The 14,664-nt window shown below is 32.3% G+C and overlaps 1 protein-coding gene across 1 annotated transcript; it reads left to right on the top strand.

The window, feature by feature from the left end:
* The first annotated feature begins 1,808 nt into the window (after positions 1-1,808).
* LOC127700089 (uncharacterized) lies at positions 1,809-14,485 on the top strand. Its single transcript, XM_052203555.1, has 4 exons — positions 1,809-1,942; positions 10,243-10,309; positions 14,129-14,302; positions 14,421-14,485. Exons 1-4 carry the CDS (start codon positions 1,901-1,903, stop codon positions 14,483-14,485), a joined length of 348 nt encoding a protein of 115 aa, XP_052059515.1. The 5' UTR covers positions 1,809-1,900.
* The last annotated feature ends 179 nt before the right edge of the window (positions 14,486-14,664 follow it).

Here is a 14,664-nt window from a genome sequence, read left to right as displayed (position 1 = left end):
AGTATACGCCAAGACGAGCATCATATTTTCAACTTTTGTTTCATTTTGTAGACTGCATGTGTACCTCAAATTTTTTAACTGAAAAAAAAATGTCTTCATCGGGAACTCTCCGGCTGAAACCTACACTCTTCAGTTTAGCAGGGACAATACTCTGTTTTTTCAATTTTGTCATTTTTGCGCATGGGATCGTTAAAGACACTGTCAGTGGTTCAAAGTATTGCTTGTCAAAGACATGTCTACTAAGTTAGCAAATGCTGCATTCGAATAGGGACTGTTCTATTCATTCTCAGAAATTTTGCAATCTTTTGACATAGAAATTACCCTTTTCTGTTTAAAATAGATATTCTACATTATAAGGTGTCGACATTAAGTTAGTAATGGAACTTGAATAACTTTGAAAAGTTTAATTTGTTTTAAGCCTTAAACAAAAGGTTGCCACATATGTAATATGATGGACACACCAACCTTTAAAGACAGGTCCCTTTAATGTTGCCTTATCCTCGGGAATCTTAAATATCTGCTCAATACTTATTGCTTTCCCCTAAAATAGCTGACAAATAATTAAAATAGTTCTGCTTTAAAATTCATCTATTCTCCTAGTTATTCAAAATTATTAGAGGTTAAGCTTTTTCATGTCCAACGGCACATATTACAGTGTTATGCGGATTCACCATTATACGATGCGGGAAAATTGCTATTGTCAAATTCAATTTAAAAAAAATAGATTCGTGTTTAAAAAATCTACGAGATGTGTTTGAAACGTCTAAGATATATAATGATTGATGTATTCATTGTTGGTCTTTAACGCCACTTCTATCATTATTTTCTATTTCATGGTGACCAGCTTTTTTGTGTGTAGAAAGCTGGGACGCCCGGAGAGAACCACTGACCTTCGGCAAGGAAACTGTCAATCCTAGTCAATTAAGATTGGAGTCGAACCAAGCTACCAAATGTAGGGGTCGAACTCTGAGATAAGCAATGAAGCAGTAATTTTCACTAATGAAAGAAACTTGTTTCTCACTTTATCCAGTTTTCGTTTGATATATAGTTTTATTTTCTATTATTCAAGTTGAAGAAGCCATGACGTTTTAAAAACGAATTGAAGAAAAAAAGGTAGCCAAGTGCATAGTTCTTTCAAACATATTCTTTTATCGCTGAGATGCTGTCTCGTCATGCCAAGAAATTGCCTCCGTTGAAATTTTGCAAACATCCCATAGAGCAAATTACATGGATGATTAATATTGACCATTTGGTATATGGCCGTGTTCTAAGCGACACGTACTTGCAGGTCATAAATTAATTTGTTGAATGAAATCAAATCTTTAACTACTAATAGGTGCCGTAGGAGGTCCAACGGAATTTTTAGCGAGGATTTCTTGGCATGGAATTTAAGCATGGATGCAATTTGGATACTCCTCATTACAGAATCATGGATCGTTTGGAGGTCGGTTCAAAACCATTTTTCTATGATTCAATATGAATTCAAAATTGAATTGGTGTAACTATATAGTAAATAAGGATACATCTACAAAATAAACACAGAATGGAATCTTTTGTCTGGATCATAAAAAAACGTAGGTGAAAAAAACTGTCAAAAGTAGGTGCAATTTGGGTACCCTCACGTAACAATTTTAATATTTATTATATGTCTCTGTCGATAACAATAAAAATACGTCGATTTAATAGAGGGGAGTAGTATTTAATTGGTCGTCGATTTGGAATCTTATTTTATTATGACGTCAAATGTATATATTTGTAAAATTTTCGCGGGAAATCTATGGGGAGATAACACAATATCGGAACACCTTTTGACTTAACATCATTAGAGTTTACATAAAAAAATTGTGACTGTCTCTGTAGAAAAATGATAAAATAGTATTTACAGGCATTTAAGTTAGAGATGACAGTATTAGATGCAGCAAAAAGAGCCAAACTTGCAGAAGTTAGTAAGATTTATTCATTGAAATTTGCAATAGGCAACGTCAAACAACCAGTTAAAACAAAAGCCTTGAAAAGGGGGAGGGTAAAGAAACCGACACCCCTTTGTAACAATGTGTACTGTTTTAAAATAGAATTAACTGATTTGGCTTAAAATAAATTCAGCAGTTATGCGCATTTCCAAACAAGACGGCCAGTTAATTTGGATCTGTTAACCTTTTAAATTAGAGCAAGCTAGAGGTGTAAACCATTGAAAAGCCATTTCAGGCCAAGTCGTCGACCTTCCCATGGATAGAAACAAGCGCCTGTGTCCACTTCACTGTAATATATCTTTATTACCAAAGTCTATATAAATTATAGGTGCACATTTGAATAACATCCACATCAATAATACATATATATACAAACACTCAATATGTGACAGAATAGCAGAAGGTATTGTAATAATAAATAAACACTTAAACTTCCTAGTCAAATCCAAATCGGCACATGGTTAAATCGGCACCCAGTATAGTCAAATCGGCACATGGTTAAATCGGCACCGATGTAGTCAATCCGGCACCCATGTTGAATATATATCTTTTTTCAGTATTTTAAGCACAAAGATTAAAATAAAGAAGGCATTGTCCAGAAATACTGACTTATTTACATGTTTTATTTGTATGTATTTTTTTCATTCAACTGTGTATTCAAGGTATTTGATATTTGTTATGCATGTTTTAACCAGTTGAGCATTTTGCATGATTTTTGTCAAGCCTTCGACTTTTGTCGAAAAAGCGAGACATAGCGATCCTCAGTAACATTCCGTTGGCGTCGTCGTCATCGTCATCGGCGGTGGCGGCGTCCACAAATATTCACTCTGTGGTTAAAGTTTTTGAAATTTTAATAACTTTCTCAAACTATCCTGGATTTCTACCAAACTTGGACAGAAGCTTGTTTATGATCATAAGATAATCAGTGATCTGGAAGGATTTTTTCTCTATGGGCCCAGGGCCCCCCAAAAATAAATTCAATGGGCCATTTTTAGAATTAATGGGCCATGTTGTCAAATGAGTGGGCCATTCGTTTACAAAAAAAAAAAAATAAAAAAAGTGTATATTTCACTGTACTTACAAGTACGATTCTAATTAATATCATGGATATTGTTCCTGTGATTTTGTAATTTCAATTTCAATGAATATACAATAACTTCTTCCAAACCGGGCAATATTTACGATAACCTTTATTTACAATGTTAAAACTGGTACTGTTCCCTTGTTCATGTTCATGTTTTTTTTACATTAAATTTGGGTCTTCGTCGATACCATACTTATTCCAGACGTTCCGTATTAGAGGACGTTTCTGGCATTTCCTCTGCACTTGTATTATTATATTACTTCATCACGATGACAAGAATAACAGTAGAGAGCAACGTTAATTGAAATGACACAACAACAATTCGCTGAAGGCATGTTTACAAAATGTCAAAACGAGCCAAAGACCAAAAAAATTGACAAGGACAGTTAAGCCCCTTTTATGGAGACAAATACTATGCTATTCATAAAAGGCTTTTGGATTTTTCAATCGAAATAATAGCAAGCTTACTTAAAAGATTATAATTAGAGAAGAATTCTCGCCTGCACTAGCCAATTTCACAAATTTAAAGTTGTTTATAAAAAAATATATCATGAATGATGGTTAAATACGTTTTTTGGGTAATCAGTCATACCGCATGTTGCTATTATTACCATAGGAAAACACCCGAGACGTCCCAAAAATATATAGGTGCTCCTATCATTGGAGCAAACACTACACAGTTGTGTACTCACACATGGCGGCACGAAATACGACCGAAAATCCATTTGACGATATCGCAACGTTTCAAAACGAAGTGAAAAATATCATGCGCCACGCGGGCGCTTACATTTGTCACTCTATGCGCCATTTCTGGTCGATAAGCGCAATTGGCGCAAGGCGCACGTCCTTCCCGATCACTGGATAATATTCAAAAGTAAATTTTGTAAAAAAAAAATCTATTTTTCCGTATGTTACTTATAAATGGACTTAGTTTTTCTGCCAGGAAACATTACATTCACTCTATGGTTAAAGTTTTTGAAATTTTAATAACTTTCTTAAACTATCCAGGATTTCTACCAAACTTGGACAGAAGCTTGTTTATGATCATAAGATAGTATCCAGAAGTAAATTTTGTAAAAAAAAATTCCTTGTTTTCCGTATTTTACTTATAAATGGACTTAGTTTTTCTGCCAGTTAACATTACATTCACTCTGTGGTTAAAGTTTTTAAAATTTTAACAACTTTCTTAAACTATCTTGAATTTGTACCAAACTCGATTAACAGCAAAAGTAGGCGAGACACTGGGTTCCGTGGAACCCTTATGAATTTTTTGGTTTAACATACCTGCCAACTGTCACTATTTGTGGGGGGATTTCCCCCATGGAGGCTCCCAATTGGAAATTTTAAAAGAGCAATTTTTGTCCACAGTTTAAAGCAAAACAATCAATTTTACCATGGATATATGATTGTAAAAGTATGAAGAAGCAAATAAACATCATAAAAATAAAATTGAAGGCTCCTTTAAATGTTTTGTGGGACTATGAGAGCAATCTTGCACAAAAAAAAACCATGGGCATTTTGAAATGTTGGCAAGTATGGTTTAATGGTGTTTAAACTTTCCTGAAATACTACTTAAAGTTATTTGCTTCTAATTTTCTCATGATTAAACAACAGCTTGGGTAATGGCTTCATCGTCTTTTTATTTAAGTTTTTAAAGAAAAAACATCAATAACTACCTGTATAGCATTTAAACAACAAACATGTTAATTATTTCATATCGGTTAACATGGTTAAGAATTAGCTTTTCTTATTGGATAACAAGGGGCCACATGACATTCTTTATTCTTTAGTAAAAAAATCCTCGGTCTTAACAGAAAAATACGGACCAGAAAACCGGTTGTTAACGGACTTTTACATGTTAATGACCAGTGGGGCGTGGTTTCTCTGTTTAGAGTGATGTTCCTTTAATAAAACACAATCGCGATTCGTTAATTATAAAATTATAGAAAACTTTATTTTGTATTCATATACTGAAAAATTGCACTTAAATGAATGGCAGTGACTTATAGTTATCACTATGACTGGTCTTCACTCTTTCCTATAGAAATCGTACAATAACTTGAGTTTGCTTTGAACAATTTGAATTTATGAGAATTTTTAAAAACATGGTTCCTCAATGAAATAAACATAATAGTTATTGAAGAACTGGTCATTATCGTGATACAAGGACTGCCCGTATGACAGTGGTATTGACTGTAACAGCGATAATGACCTCGCCTACGGCTCCTGTGGGCAGTCCATATATCACGATAATGACCAGTTTTTCAATAACTATTATGTAAATATTATATCAAATATTATTACATTGGTAGCATTGAATTACAAATAAAATTCGATAATTTCACATGTGAAATAAACGTGGTTATTTAACTCTCTGACGTCATACAACAATAGGCGTTGTCAAGACGTCGATAACGTCGGATCAAAACAAATTGTGAATGCGTAGAAAAAAGATATAGTTCCTTACATTTTCTACATTAATTTCATTAAAAAAAGCCATTTGGCAATGTAATAAAAAGAATAACTAATCAAAGAATTCAAATATCGAAAAATATTCAACTTGTGACCGACCAACACTGATAATTAACTCATGCGCTACGGGCATTCGTGAATTAATTTGTTGTTCGGTCACTCGTTGAATATTTTTCTCTATTTGAATTCTTCGATTAGTTATTCTATAATTATCGGATGCAGAATTGACTTTAAATACATTTGTAGGTGCAGATTTGACCAGATGTTGATTTAACCAGGTGCCGATTTGACTTTTTCTATAGGTGCCGATTTGACTTCTACTCAAACTTCCCACTTTTTTCGCCTTGTTTTAATAGGTGTGAGACAAGTTGGCCCGGAGACAACTCGGATTGTCTCCAAAAAAAAACAACTTTTTTTTTTTAATTTTATTTTCAAGAATTACAACAAATACAACACATCAAACATACATACAGTAATATTAGCAATACATTTGAATATCTATTTATTTATGACAATAAACATTGTTGAAAATTCAGTTTTATATTTATATGAAAAGAGAACATAAATACGGAAGAAAAGATAATTTGAGTTAAATGTTAAAAAAAACAACTTGGCCCATCTATGAAGACAACTTGGACCATCAATAAGTCAAATTTGGACTGTCGATAAAGACAACTCGGACTGTCTATAATGACAACTCAGACTAAGTATAAAACTGTCTGATGAGAAGTCTCTAATTAAGAAATAATTCTTTCATGCCATGCTTTATGCTCATTTTAACATGGGTAGGCATTATATTTGTGAATATCTTTATACCGAGCGTTAGCGAGGTGTAAAATATTGACAAATATAATGCCTACCCATGTTAAAATGAGCATAAAGCATGGCATGATAGAATTATTTCGATTCTGATAGGAATATTTAGAACTTTTGTACTTTGAAGCGGACCTATAATACACATCCAAAAGGCAGCCATTTTGATTTCATGAACCAAAAACGCTAGAGAAAATCAGTTGAACAATCAAAAAATTAATATATAAACGTAAACTTACTTTAAGAATGATTTTATTTAATTTCCTAGCGAGAAACACCGACAAAACTATCCATTTCGATCTCCGGCGTTGTTCAAAATACAACTGACGTTGCAATTTCAATTGCGACGTCAATCACGTGCAGCCCATGTTTTATTATAATTAGAACATGGCTTTGTTTCCAAAGCGAAAGAAGGACATCATATTAGAATAAAGTTTTGATGCTGATTTTGAGTATATAAATAATGAAAAAGACAAATTAGACCATCTGTGAAGAAACGTCTATATAGACAATTGAGTGATGCTCCCTAGATTTTTTATTTCTGTTGTTTGAAAGCGGTATGAGTAAATAATGTCTGTAATGTTTTGATAGATTCTCTTTTTTTGTTTGTTTGATATATGTTGTATCCTGCAGTATTTTGAAGTACTGTAGTATTAGTCCAAGCATACTCCAATTTCTCAACGACCTGTAATGAGCTTGTGAAATTGGATTATCACTTTTTTGATCATTTAATTAGAATAATTAAATTTATATTATTGATTGTTGATTTAAATTGATTATTATGATGAAACAAATAATTAACTGATTAGTTAAGTTTGTTTAATGAAGTAATGAAGTTTTTATTCAAAATTAGAATTTAGAATCTACACTTAAGGATACATTTGTACTTTGATGTAAGATATAACATGTTTAACATATAAATAGCACACACTGTTGTTTATGCTTCTTTATAGTTGGCATTATGGAAGGTCCAAGATGAATTTAAAATAATAAATAAAGAATTTAAAAAATAGATAAAGAAAATTCAACCTAGAATTTTTTTATTTGCTTCTATTAATTTTTAGCTCACCTGGCCCAAAGGGCCAAGTGAGCTTTTCTCATCACTTGGCGTCCGTCGTCCGTCGTCGTCGTTAGCTTTTTACAAAAATCTTCTCCTCTGAAACCACTGGGCCAAATTTAACCAAACTTGGCCAAAATCATCATTAGGGTATCTAGTTTAAAAAATGTGTCCGATGACCCCGCCAACCAACCAAGATGGCCGCCATGGCTAAAAATAGAACATAGGGGTAAAATGTAGATTTTGGCTTATATCTCTGAAACCAAAGCATTTAGAGTAAATCTGACATAGGGTAAAACTGATAATCAGGTCAAGATCTATCTGCCGAGAAATTTTCAGACAAATCTGACAACTTTTTGTTGGGTTGCTGCCCCTGAATTGGTAATTTTAAGGAAATTTTGCAGTTTTTGGTTATTATCTTGAATATTATTATAGATAGAGATAAACTGTAAACAGCAATAATGTTCAGCCAAGTAAGATCTACTAATAAGTTGCCATGACCAAAATTGTCAGTCGACCCCTTTAAGAGTTATTGCCCTTAATAGTCAATTTTTAACAATTTTTTGTAAATTTTTGTAATCTTTTACAAAAATCTTCTTCTCTGAAACTACTGAGACAAATTTAACCATACTTGGCCATAATCATTATTAGGGTATCTAGTTTAAAAAATTTGTCCGATGACCCCGCTTTCCAATGGCCGACTTGGTTAAAAATAGAACATAGGGGTAAAATGCAGTTTTTGGTTTTATATCTCTGAAACTAAAGCATTTAGAGCAAATCTGACAGGTGACAAAAATGTTCATCAGATTTAGATTTATCTGCCCTGAAATTTTCAGACGAATCCGACAACCCGTTGTTGGGTTGCTGCCCCTGAGTTAGTAATTTTACAAAAATTTTGCAGTTTTTTGTTATTATCTTAGATATCATTATAATATCTAATATCTAATACTATTAATTATGATTTTAACCTTATTTTACATGATTTCCAAAGCATCAGTAAATACAGGTGAGCGACACAGGCTCTTGAGAGCCTCTAGTTATAATAAATCAATAAAGATAATGATATTGCCATGTAAAATATAACATTTAATAATTTATAATCATTCATATAGTTCAAATCCTCTTAGTCTGAGTTGTCCTTATGGACAGTCCGAGTTGACTTTTTGACTGTTTGAGTCGTTTGCATAGATGGTCCGAGTTGTTTTATTAGTCGGCCGGATTGGACTTGGTCCAAGTTGTCCTGCATTCCTTTTAATACTCATATCCAATTCTTTTTACCCCTATTTCCCCTATTCCTACATTTTTATCCCCATCATCTGTATGAGATAAAATTGAGAATGGAAATGGGGAATATGTCAAAGAGACAACAACCTGACCAAAGAGCAGGTAACAGCCGAAGGCCACTAATGGGTCTTCAACGCAGTGAGAAAATCCGGCACCTGGAGGTGGTCCTCAGCTGGCCCCTAAATAAAATTGTGTACTGGTTCAGTGAAAATGAACGTCACACTAAACTCCAAAACATACAAAGGAACTAAAATTAAAAAAACATACAAGACTAACAAAGGCCAGAGGCTCCTGACTTGGGACAGGCGCAAAACTGTGGCTGGGTTAAACATGTTTTGTGAGATCTCAACCCTCCCCCTATACCTCTAGCCAATGTCGAATAAAGAAACACATAGCAATACGCACAGTAAAACTCAGTTTAAAAGAGAATCTTAATCATGTTTATTGTCATTAAATTTCCTTTCAATCTACAATCAAGCCAACTAATGTGTTTAACTCATCCAAATGATATTGATGATTATCAGAATAGTTCTTTTAGAGGTAAGGAACTTTACTTCTCAAAAAAGCTTTCATGACAATCTTGCCCCAAGTCAATCCGGCCCAAGTTGATCTGGCCCCAATTTTAAAAATATTTTTAAGGGAAACAAAAGAACATATATACGAATTGTAGTACATAAATGTTTATTAATTTTGTTATACATGTGATTAAAAAGGTGGATGGTAAAAAAGTATACCTTTAATGGCAATATTTTAAACATTGAATTTTCATTAGATAAGACATTAGTTGAAATATTTTGTTTATTTTTAAATATGTCAAATATTTATATTAAGATTTCATATAGAAATAAAATATTATTGTAATATGAAATATTTGAATTCAAATCAATTTATTTACTAGCATAAAACTTTGATAATTTAAAAACTAATTGTTCAACAAACTAGTTCCACAGTATAGAAAAATAAAAGGGAAAATCCAAATGTAATGGAATAGAAATGAATAATATAAAAATAAGGAGATGTGGTATGATTGCCAATGCTAGAACTATCCTCCAAAGTTCAAATGAGGTGGATGTAAGCAGTTAAAGGCAACCATACAACCTTCAACAAAGAGAAAACTTATACTCTATAGTCGGCTATTAAAGACCTCCAAGAATACTTATGTAATTATGCACACTCGTTTTGTTCATTGATAAAATTCAATATCAACCCTGATTGCTGACCATAGCCCAGCTGTTCATTGATCCACTATAACACATTATTACAAGGTTCTTAATTGTAAGGATCATAGTCAGTCTTTTTGAAATCTATTCTTAAACCAATTGTAACCAAACAGGGTTACAATCATCTATAAGGGTGATCAGATTTGTTATTAATGCACTTGCTGATCAAACAACATGGCTGCCATTGCTAAAAATAGAACATAACGGTAAAAATTATAATCAAGTATATTTTGTTATTTTCTAATATCGTGAAAAATATATAAGAGAGAGAAAATCAGCAATTTCAATATTTTTCTATTTTATGGTTATCAACTGAGTACTAAGATCATGTTTATTTTTCAGTATAGAAAACAGAAAGATGCTTGTTTTATGGAAGCTATCTGGCAGTCAGTATTAGTATTAGGTGCAGGTAAGTAAATTGAATATGATATTTTAGAACAGCTTATTGTTATGTTCACAATGACTTGAATAAAAATTAAAAGAAAAGGAACACTTAAACAAAACAGTACATGAAAATAAGGAGATGTGGTATAGTTGCCAGTGATACTATTTACCAAAAACCAAAGGACAAAATGTAAACAATTACAGGTCAATTTATGAACAATGATTATCAACAATGAGAAAAATCAATACTTTATAGTTAGTATTAGTAAAACATTACAAATCAGTGAAGTTTGGCTGTAGTATTAGTAAAACATTACAAATCAGTGAAGTTTGGCTGCTTTTTTAGCTCACCTGGCCCAAAGGTCCAAGTGAGTTTTTCTCATCACTTGGCGTCTGTCGTCGCCCAATAACTTTTACAAAAATCTTCTCTGAAACTACTGGGCCAAAGTTAACCAAACTTGGCCACAATCATCATTGGGGTATCTAGTTTAAAAAATATGTGCGACGACCCGGCCCACCAACCAAGTTGGCCACCCTGACTAAAAATAGAACATAGGGGCAAAATGTAGATTTTGGCTTATATCTCTGAAACTAAAGCATTTAGAGCAAATCTGACATAGGTAAAATTGTTCATCAGGTCAAAATCTATCTGCCCTGAAATGTTGAGACAAATCAGACAACTCGTTGTTGGGTTGCTGCCCCTGAATTGGTAATTTTAAGAGAATTTTGCAGTTTTTGGGAATTATCTTTAATATTATTATAGATAGAGATAAACAGTAAACAGCAATAATGTTTTGCAAAGTAATATCTACAAATAAGTTAACATGACCAAAATTGTCAATTGACCCCTTAAGGAGTCATTGCCCTTTATAGTCAATTTTTAACAATTTTTCGTAAATTTTTGTAATCTTATAAAAATCTTCTCCTCTGAAAATACTGGGCCTAATAGAATCAAACTTGGCTACAATCATCATTAGGGTATTTAGTTTAAAAAATGTATCCGATGACCCTGCCTGCCAACTAAGATGGCCGACATGGCAAAAAATAAAACATATGGGGTAAAATGCAAGTTTTGTCTATTATTCTGATAACTGTTATAAAAAGAGGAAATCGGAAAAGAGTAAATTTGTTCAGAATGTTGAGCTCTACCAATTATCTATATACGTCAAAACTGTCAGATGATTTCCTGTAGGAGTTATTGCCCTTAAATGACAAATTTTACCACTTTTTTCGATTTTTAACTGGATATTGTAAAAAAAAATCAGTTATTAATTTGGTGATGTACGGCAGGTGGGCGGGCAGCTGCCAAACAGTGTCCGTACATTTACTCATGAACCGTTCAACCAAAGCTTTTCAAATTTTAATATGTTGTTACTGATGACAAAATGGAGGTCAAGTTCAATATTGACGATTTTCAATTTCACCGTTCAGGAGTTATGGTTCTTGAAAAATTGAAAAATGGTGTTTCCAGTCGTGTCCTTGCTTAAACTCATGAACTGTTCAACCAAAGCTTTTCAAATTTTAATATGTTGTTACTGATGACAAAATAGAGGTCAAGTTCGTTAGTGACGATTTTTACTTTCACCGTTCAGGAGTTATGGTTCTTGAAAGATTGAAAAATGGTGTTTCCAGTCGTGTCCCTGCTTTAACTCATGAACCATTCAACCAAAGCTTTTCAAATTTTAATATGTTGTTACTGATGACAAAAGGTAGGTCAAGATTGATATTGATGATTTTCACTTTTACCGTCCATATTAAGATTCAAAGGTGTCCAAAATTAGACTTTGTTTGATTTCTTCAAAAATTGGATCATTGGTGTTCTTTGATATGCTGAATCTAATCATGTATTTATATTTTTAATTTTGGGGCCTGTTTTCAAATTGGTCCACATTAAGCTCCAAAGGGTCCAAAATTAAACAATTTTTGAATATAGAAAAAAATGAATGGTTTGGGTTCTTTGAATTTTGTGCTGAATCTAAGCAGATATTTAATATTTTGGATTTAATTATTATATGAATTTTGAGTTATTTCTCTTTGAACAGAAATTAACAATTAATTTCTTTGTCATTTGGTCTCTTGTTTGATTTTTTTTAAATTTTGAGGCCAGTCTTCAAATTGCTCCACATTTAGGTCCAAAGGGTCCAACATATTCTTGATGTTCTTTGATATGTTGAATCTAAGTGGTATTTAGATTTTTTATTATAGTTTGAAAGTAGATATAACATCATATCTAATTTTAGAGAACTATTTTTTTAGTGGATAAATCATATCTAATTTTAGAGAACTATTTGTATATCATTTATTCAGTTTGAGTTATTTCCCATTGAACAGAAAATTAATAAGTATATGGATAAAATTAAACGTGTTTCATTTCAACATAAATTAAATATATATATAGGGTTCTTTCTGAATCTAAACCTGTATTTAAATATAGGATTTTTGGGCCCAGTTTTCAAGTTAGTCCAAATCAGGGTCCAAAATTAAACTTTGTTTGATTTCAACAAAAATTGAATTTATGGGGTTCTTTGAAATGCTGAATCTAACCATGTATTTAGAGATTTTGGGCTCCTTTATCAAATTGGTCCACATTGAGGTCCAAAGGGTCCTAAATTAAACTTTTGTTTAATTTCATCAAAAATTGAATTCTTGGTGTTCATGGATATGCTGATTCTAACAATGTACTTAGATTTTGGATATTAGACCATAATAGGTAAATGTCCAATTTCAAATTTTTCTATTCTTTGACCACATTCATTTTGTGTCAGAAACCTATGCTGTGTCAAATATTCAATCACAATCCAAATTCAGAACTGTTTTGAGCTTAAATGTAGTGTCCATACTTATTCAACTGTTCAGGGTTCGACCTCTGCAGGAAATCCGGTTTGCTGTCACTCTGACAGCCTCTTGTTGCCTATTATCTTGAAAACTATAAAAGATAGAAACTTTGAATTGCAAAAATGATCAGAAGGACAAGTTCTACAAATAAGTCTTATGGTTGAAATCATCAGTTGACTCCTTATTAGAGTAATTGCCCTTTGATGCTGATTTGTACAATTTTTTTTGCGTTTTTGTCTTATATCTTAAAACTTATAATAGATAGAAAGAAATTAAATATACATAAAATGATCAGCAAGACATGATCTACAAAGATTTAAGACAAATGGTGGAAATTGTCTGACAACTCCTTATTGCAGTTATTGCCCTTTAATTACAATTTTACCATTTTTTTGGTGTTTTGCCTTATATGATAAAAATTATAATAAATAGATAGAAACTTAAATAATCAAAAATGAAAAATGATGACCTACTAACAAGTCAAATTTTGCTTATATGATTAGTAGACTGTTACTCTTTATAGGAGCTTTTTTACCCTCTTTTGTGTTTGGAGCAAAAGCTAAATAAGATCATGAAGATAGAGGGAAACTAAACAGACTTCAATGATCAGCAATATAAGATACAAAAAAAAACAGTGATTTTTGTCATTAATTCTATTCTCGTCTACAATGTTGGAGAGTGTCCTTTGTTAAATATGCATATAGACCAAGGTGAGCGACACAGGCTCTTGAGAGCCTCTAGTTTTTATTGTAAGAAATGATATATATTAAAAAATATTCAAACCTTTCATAATCATGATCAGTGACCAGTAAATGTTTTAAGAAACCACATTGTTGAAAAACTTATGTTGACCTATAGATGACTTTGAGTTTTTATTACTTTTCTTAAATATCATATGTGATGTTGCCCAAATTACTATGTTTGATAGGTTATTTACAAACTAAATTTACCAATTAGAATTTCCCTTACCTTAAAGGCTTTATTAACTATCATTAATAATGTTTTTCAGCATGTGGTGGTGTACATCTTGGCCAAAAACTACTATCTTCAGTGTTACCTTATGGACCAATGAAACATGTGATGGTGACAGTGTTAGTCGGGGCTGGAGCATCGACTTATGTATCGGCAAAGGAGTCTGCTAAATGTATACACAAGTGGAATAGACATATGGACAGATTATATGGTAAGCAGTGGAGTACGATTCTTCGTGAAAAAAATGAAAAGAAGAATAAAAAATAAATTGATATATTTGAATTAGTTGTACATGTATGCAGCCTTACTGTTCATACTATCTGTAACAGTACCAGTGGGAAAATATACTGGTACTACACATACTGAAAACTCGAACTTAATATGCTTAAATTAAGTTAAATATACCATCCTACTATATATATATTATAATTTTTTGCATCACAACAAGTATAATACCATTAATATTTACTACAAAAGTCCATTTTTAGCTCACCTGGCCCAGCGAGCCAGTATGAGTTTTTGCCATCACTTTGCATCCTTCATAGGAGTTAATGCCCTCAAACAACAGATTTT

This window comes from Mytilus californianus, unplaced genomic scaffold (genome assembly GCF_021869535.1).
Source record: "Mytilus californianus isolate M0D057914Y unplaced genomic scaffold, xbMytCali1.0.p SCAF_48, whole genome shotgun sequence".
Taxonomy (NCBI): Eukaryota; Metazoa; Mollusca; class Bivalvia; order Mytilida; family Mytilidae; genus Mytilus; species Mytilus californianus.
This window is presented reverse-complemented; position numbering and strand designations above follow the sequence as displayed.

Bases quoted from the DNA above. Each gene is read 5' to 3' on its own strand.
- LOC127700089 (XM_052203555.1), top strand. From the start codon at position 1,901: ATGACAGTATTAGATGCAGCAAAAAGAGCCAAACTTGCAGAA. The intron at 1,943-10,242 runs GTTAGTAAGATT...TTTATTTTTCAG, and splicing joins AAAGAGCCAAACTTGCAGAA to TATAGAAAACAGAAAGATGC. The intron at 14,303-14,420 runs GTAAGCAGTGGA...TATCTGTAACAG, and splicing joins ACATATGGACAGATTATATG to TACCAGTGGGAAAATATACT.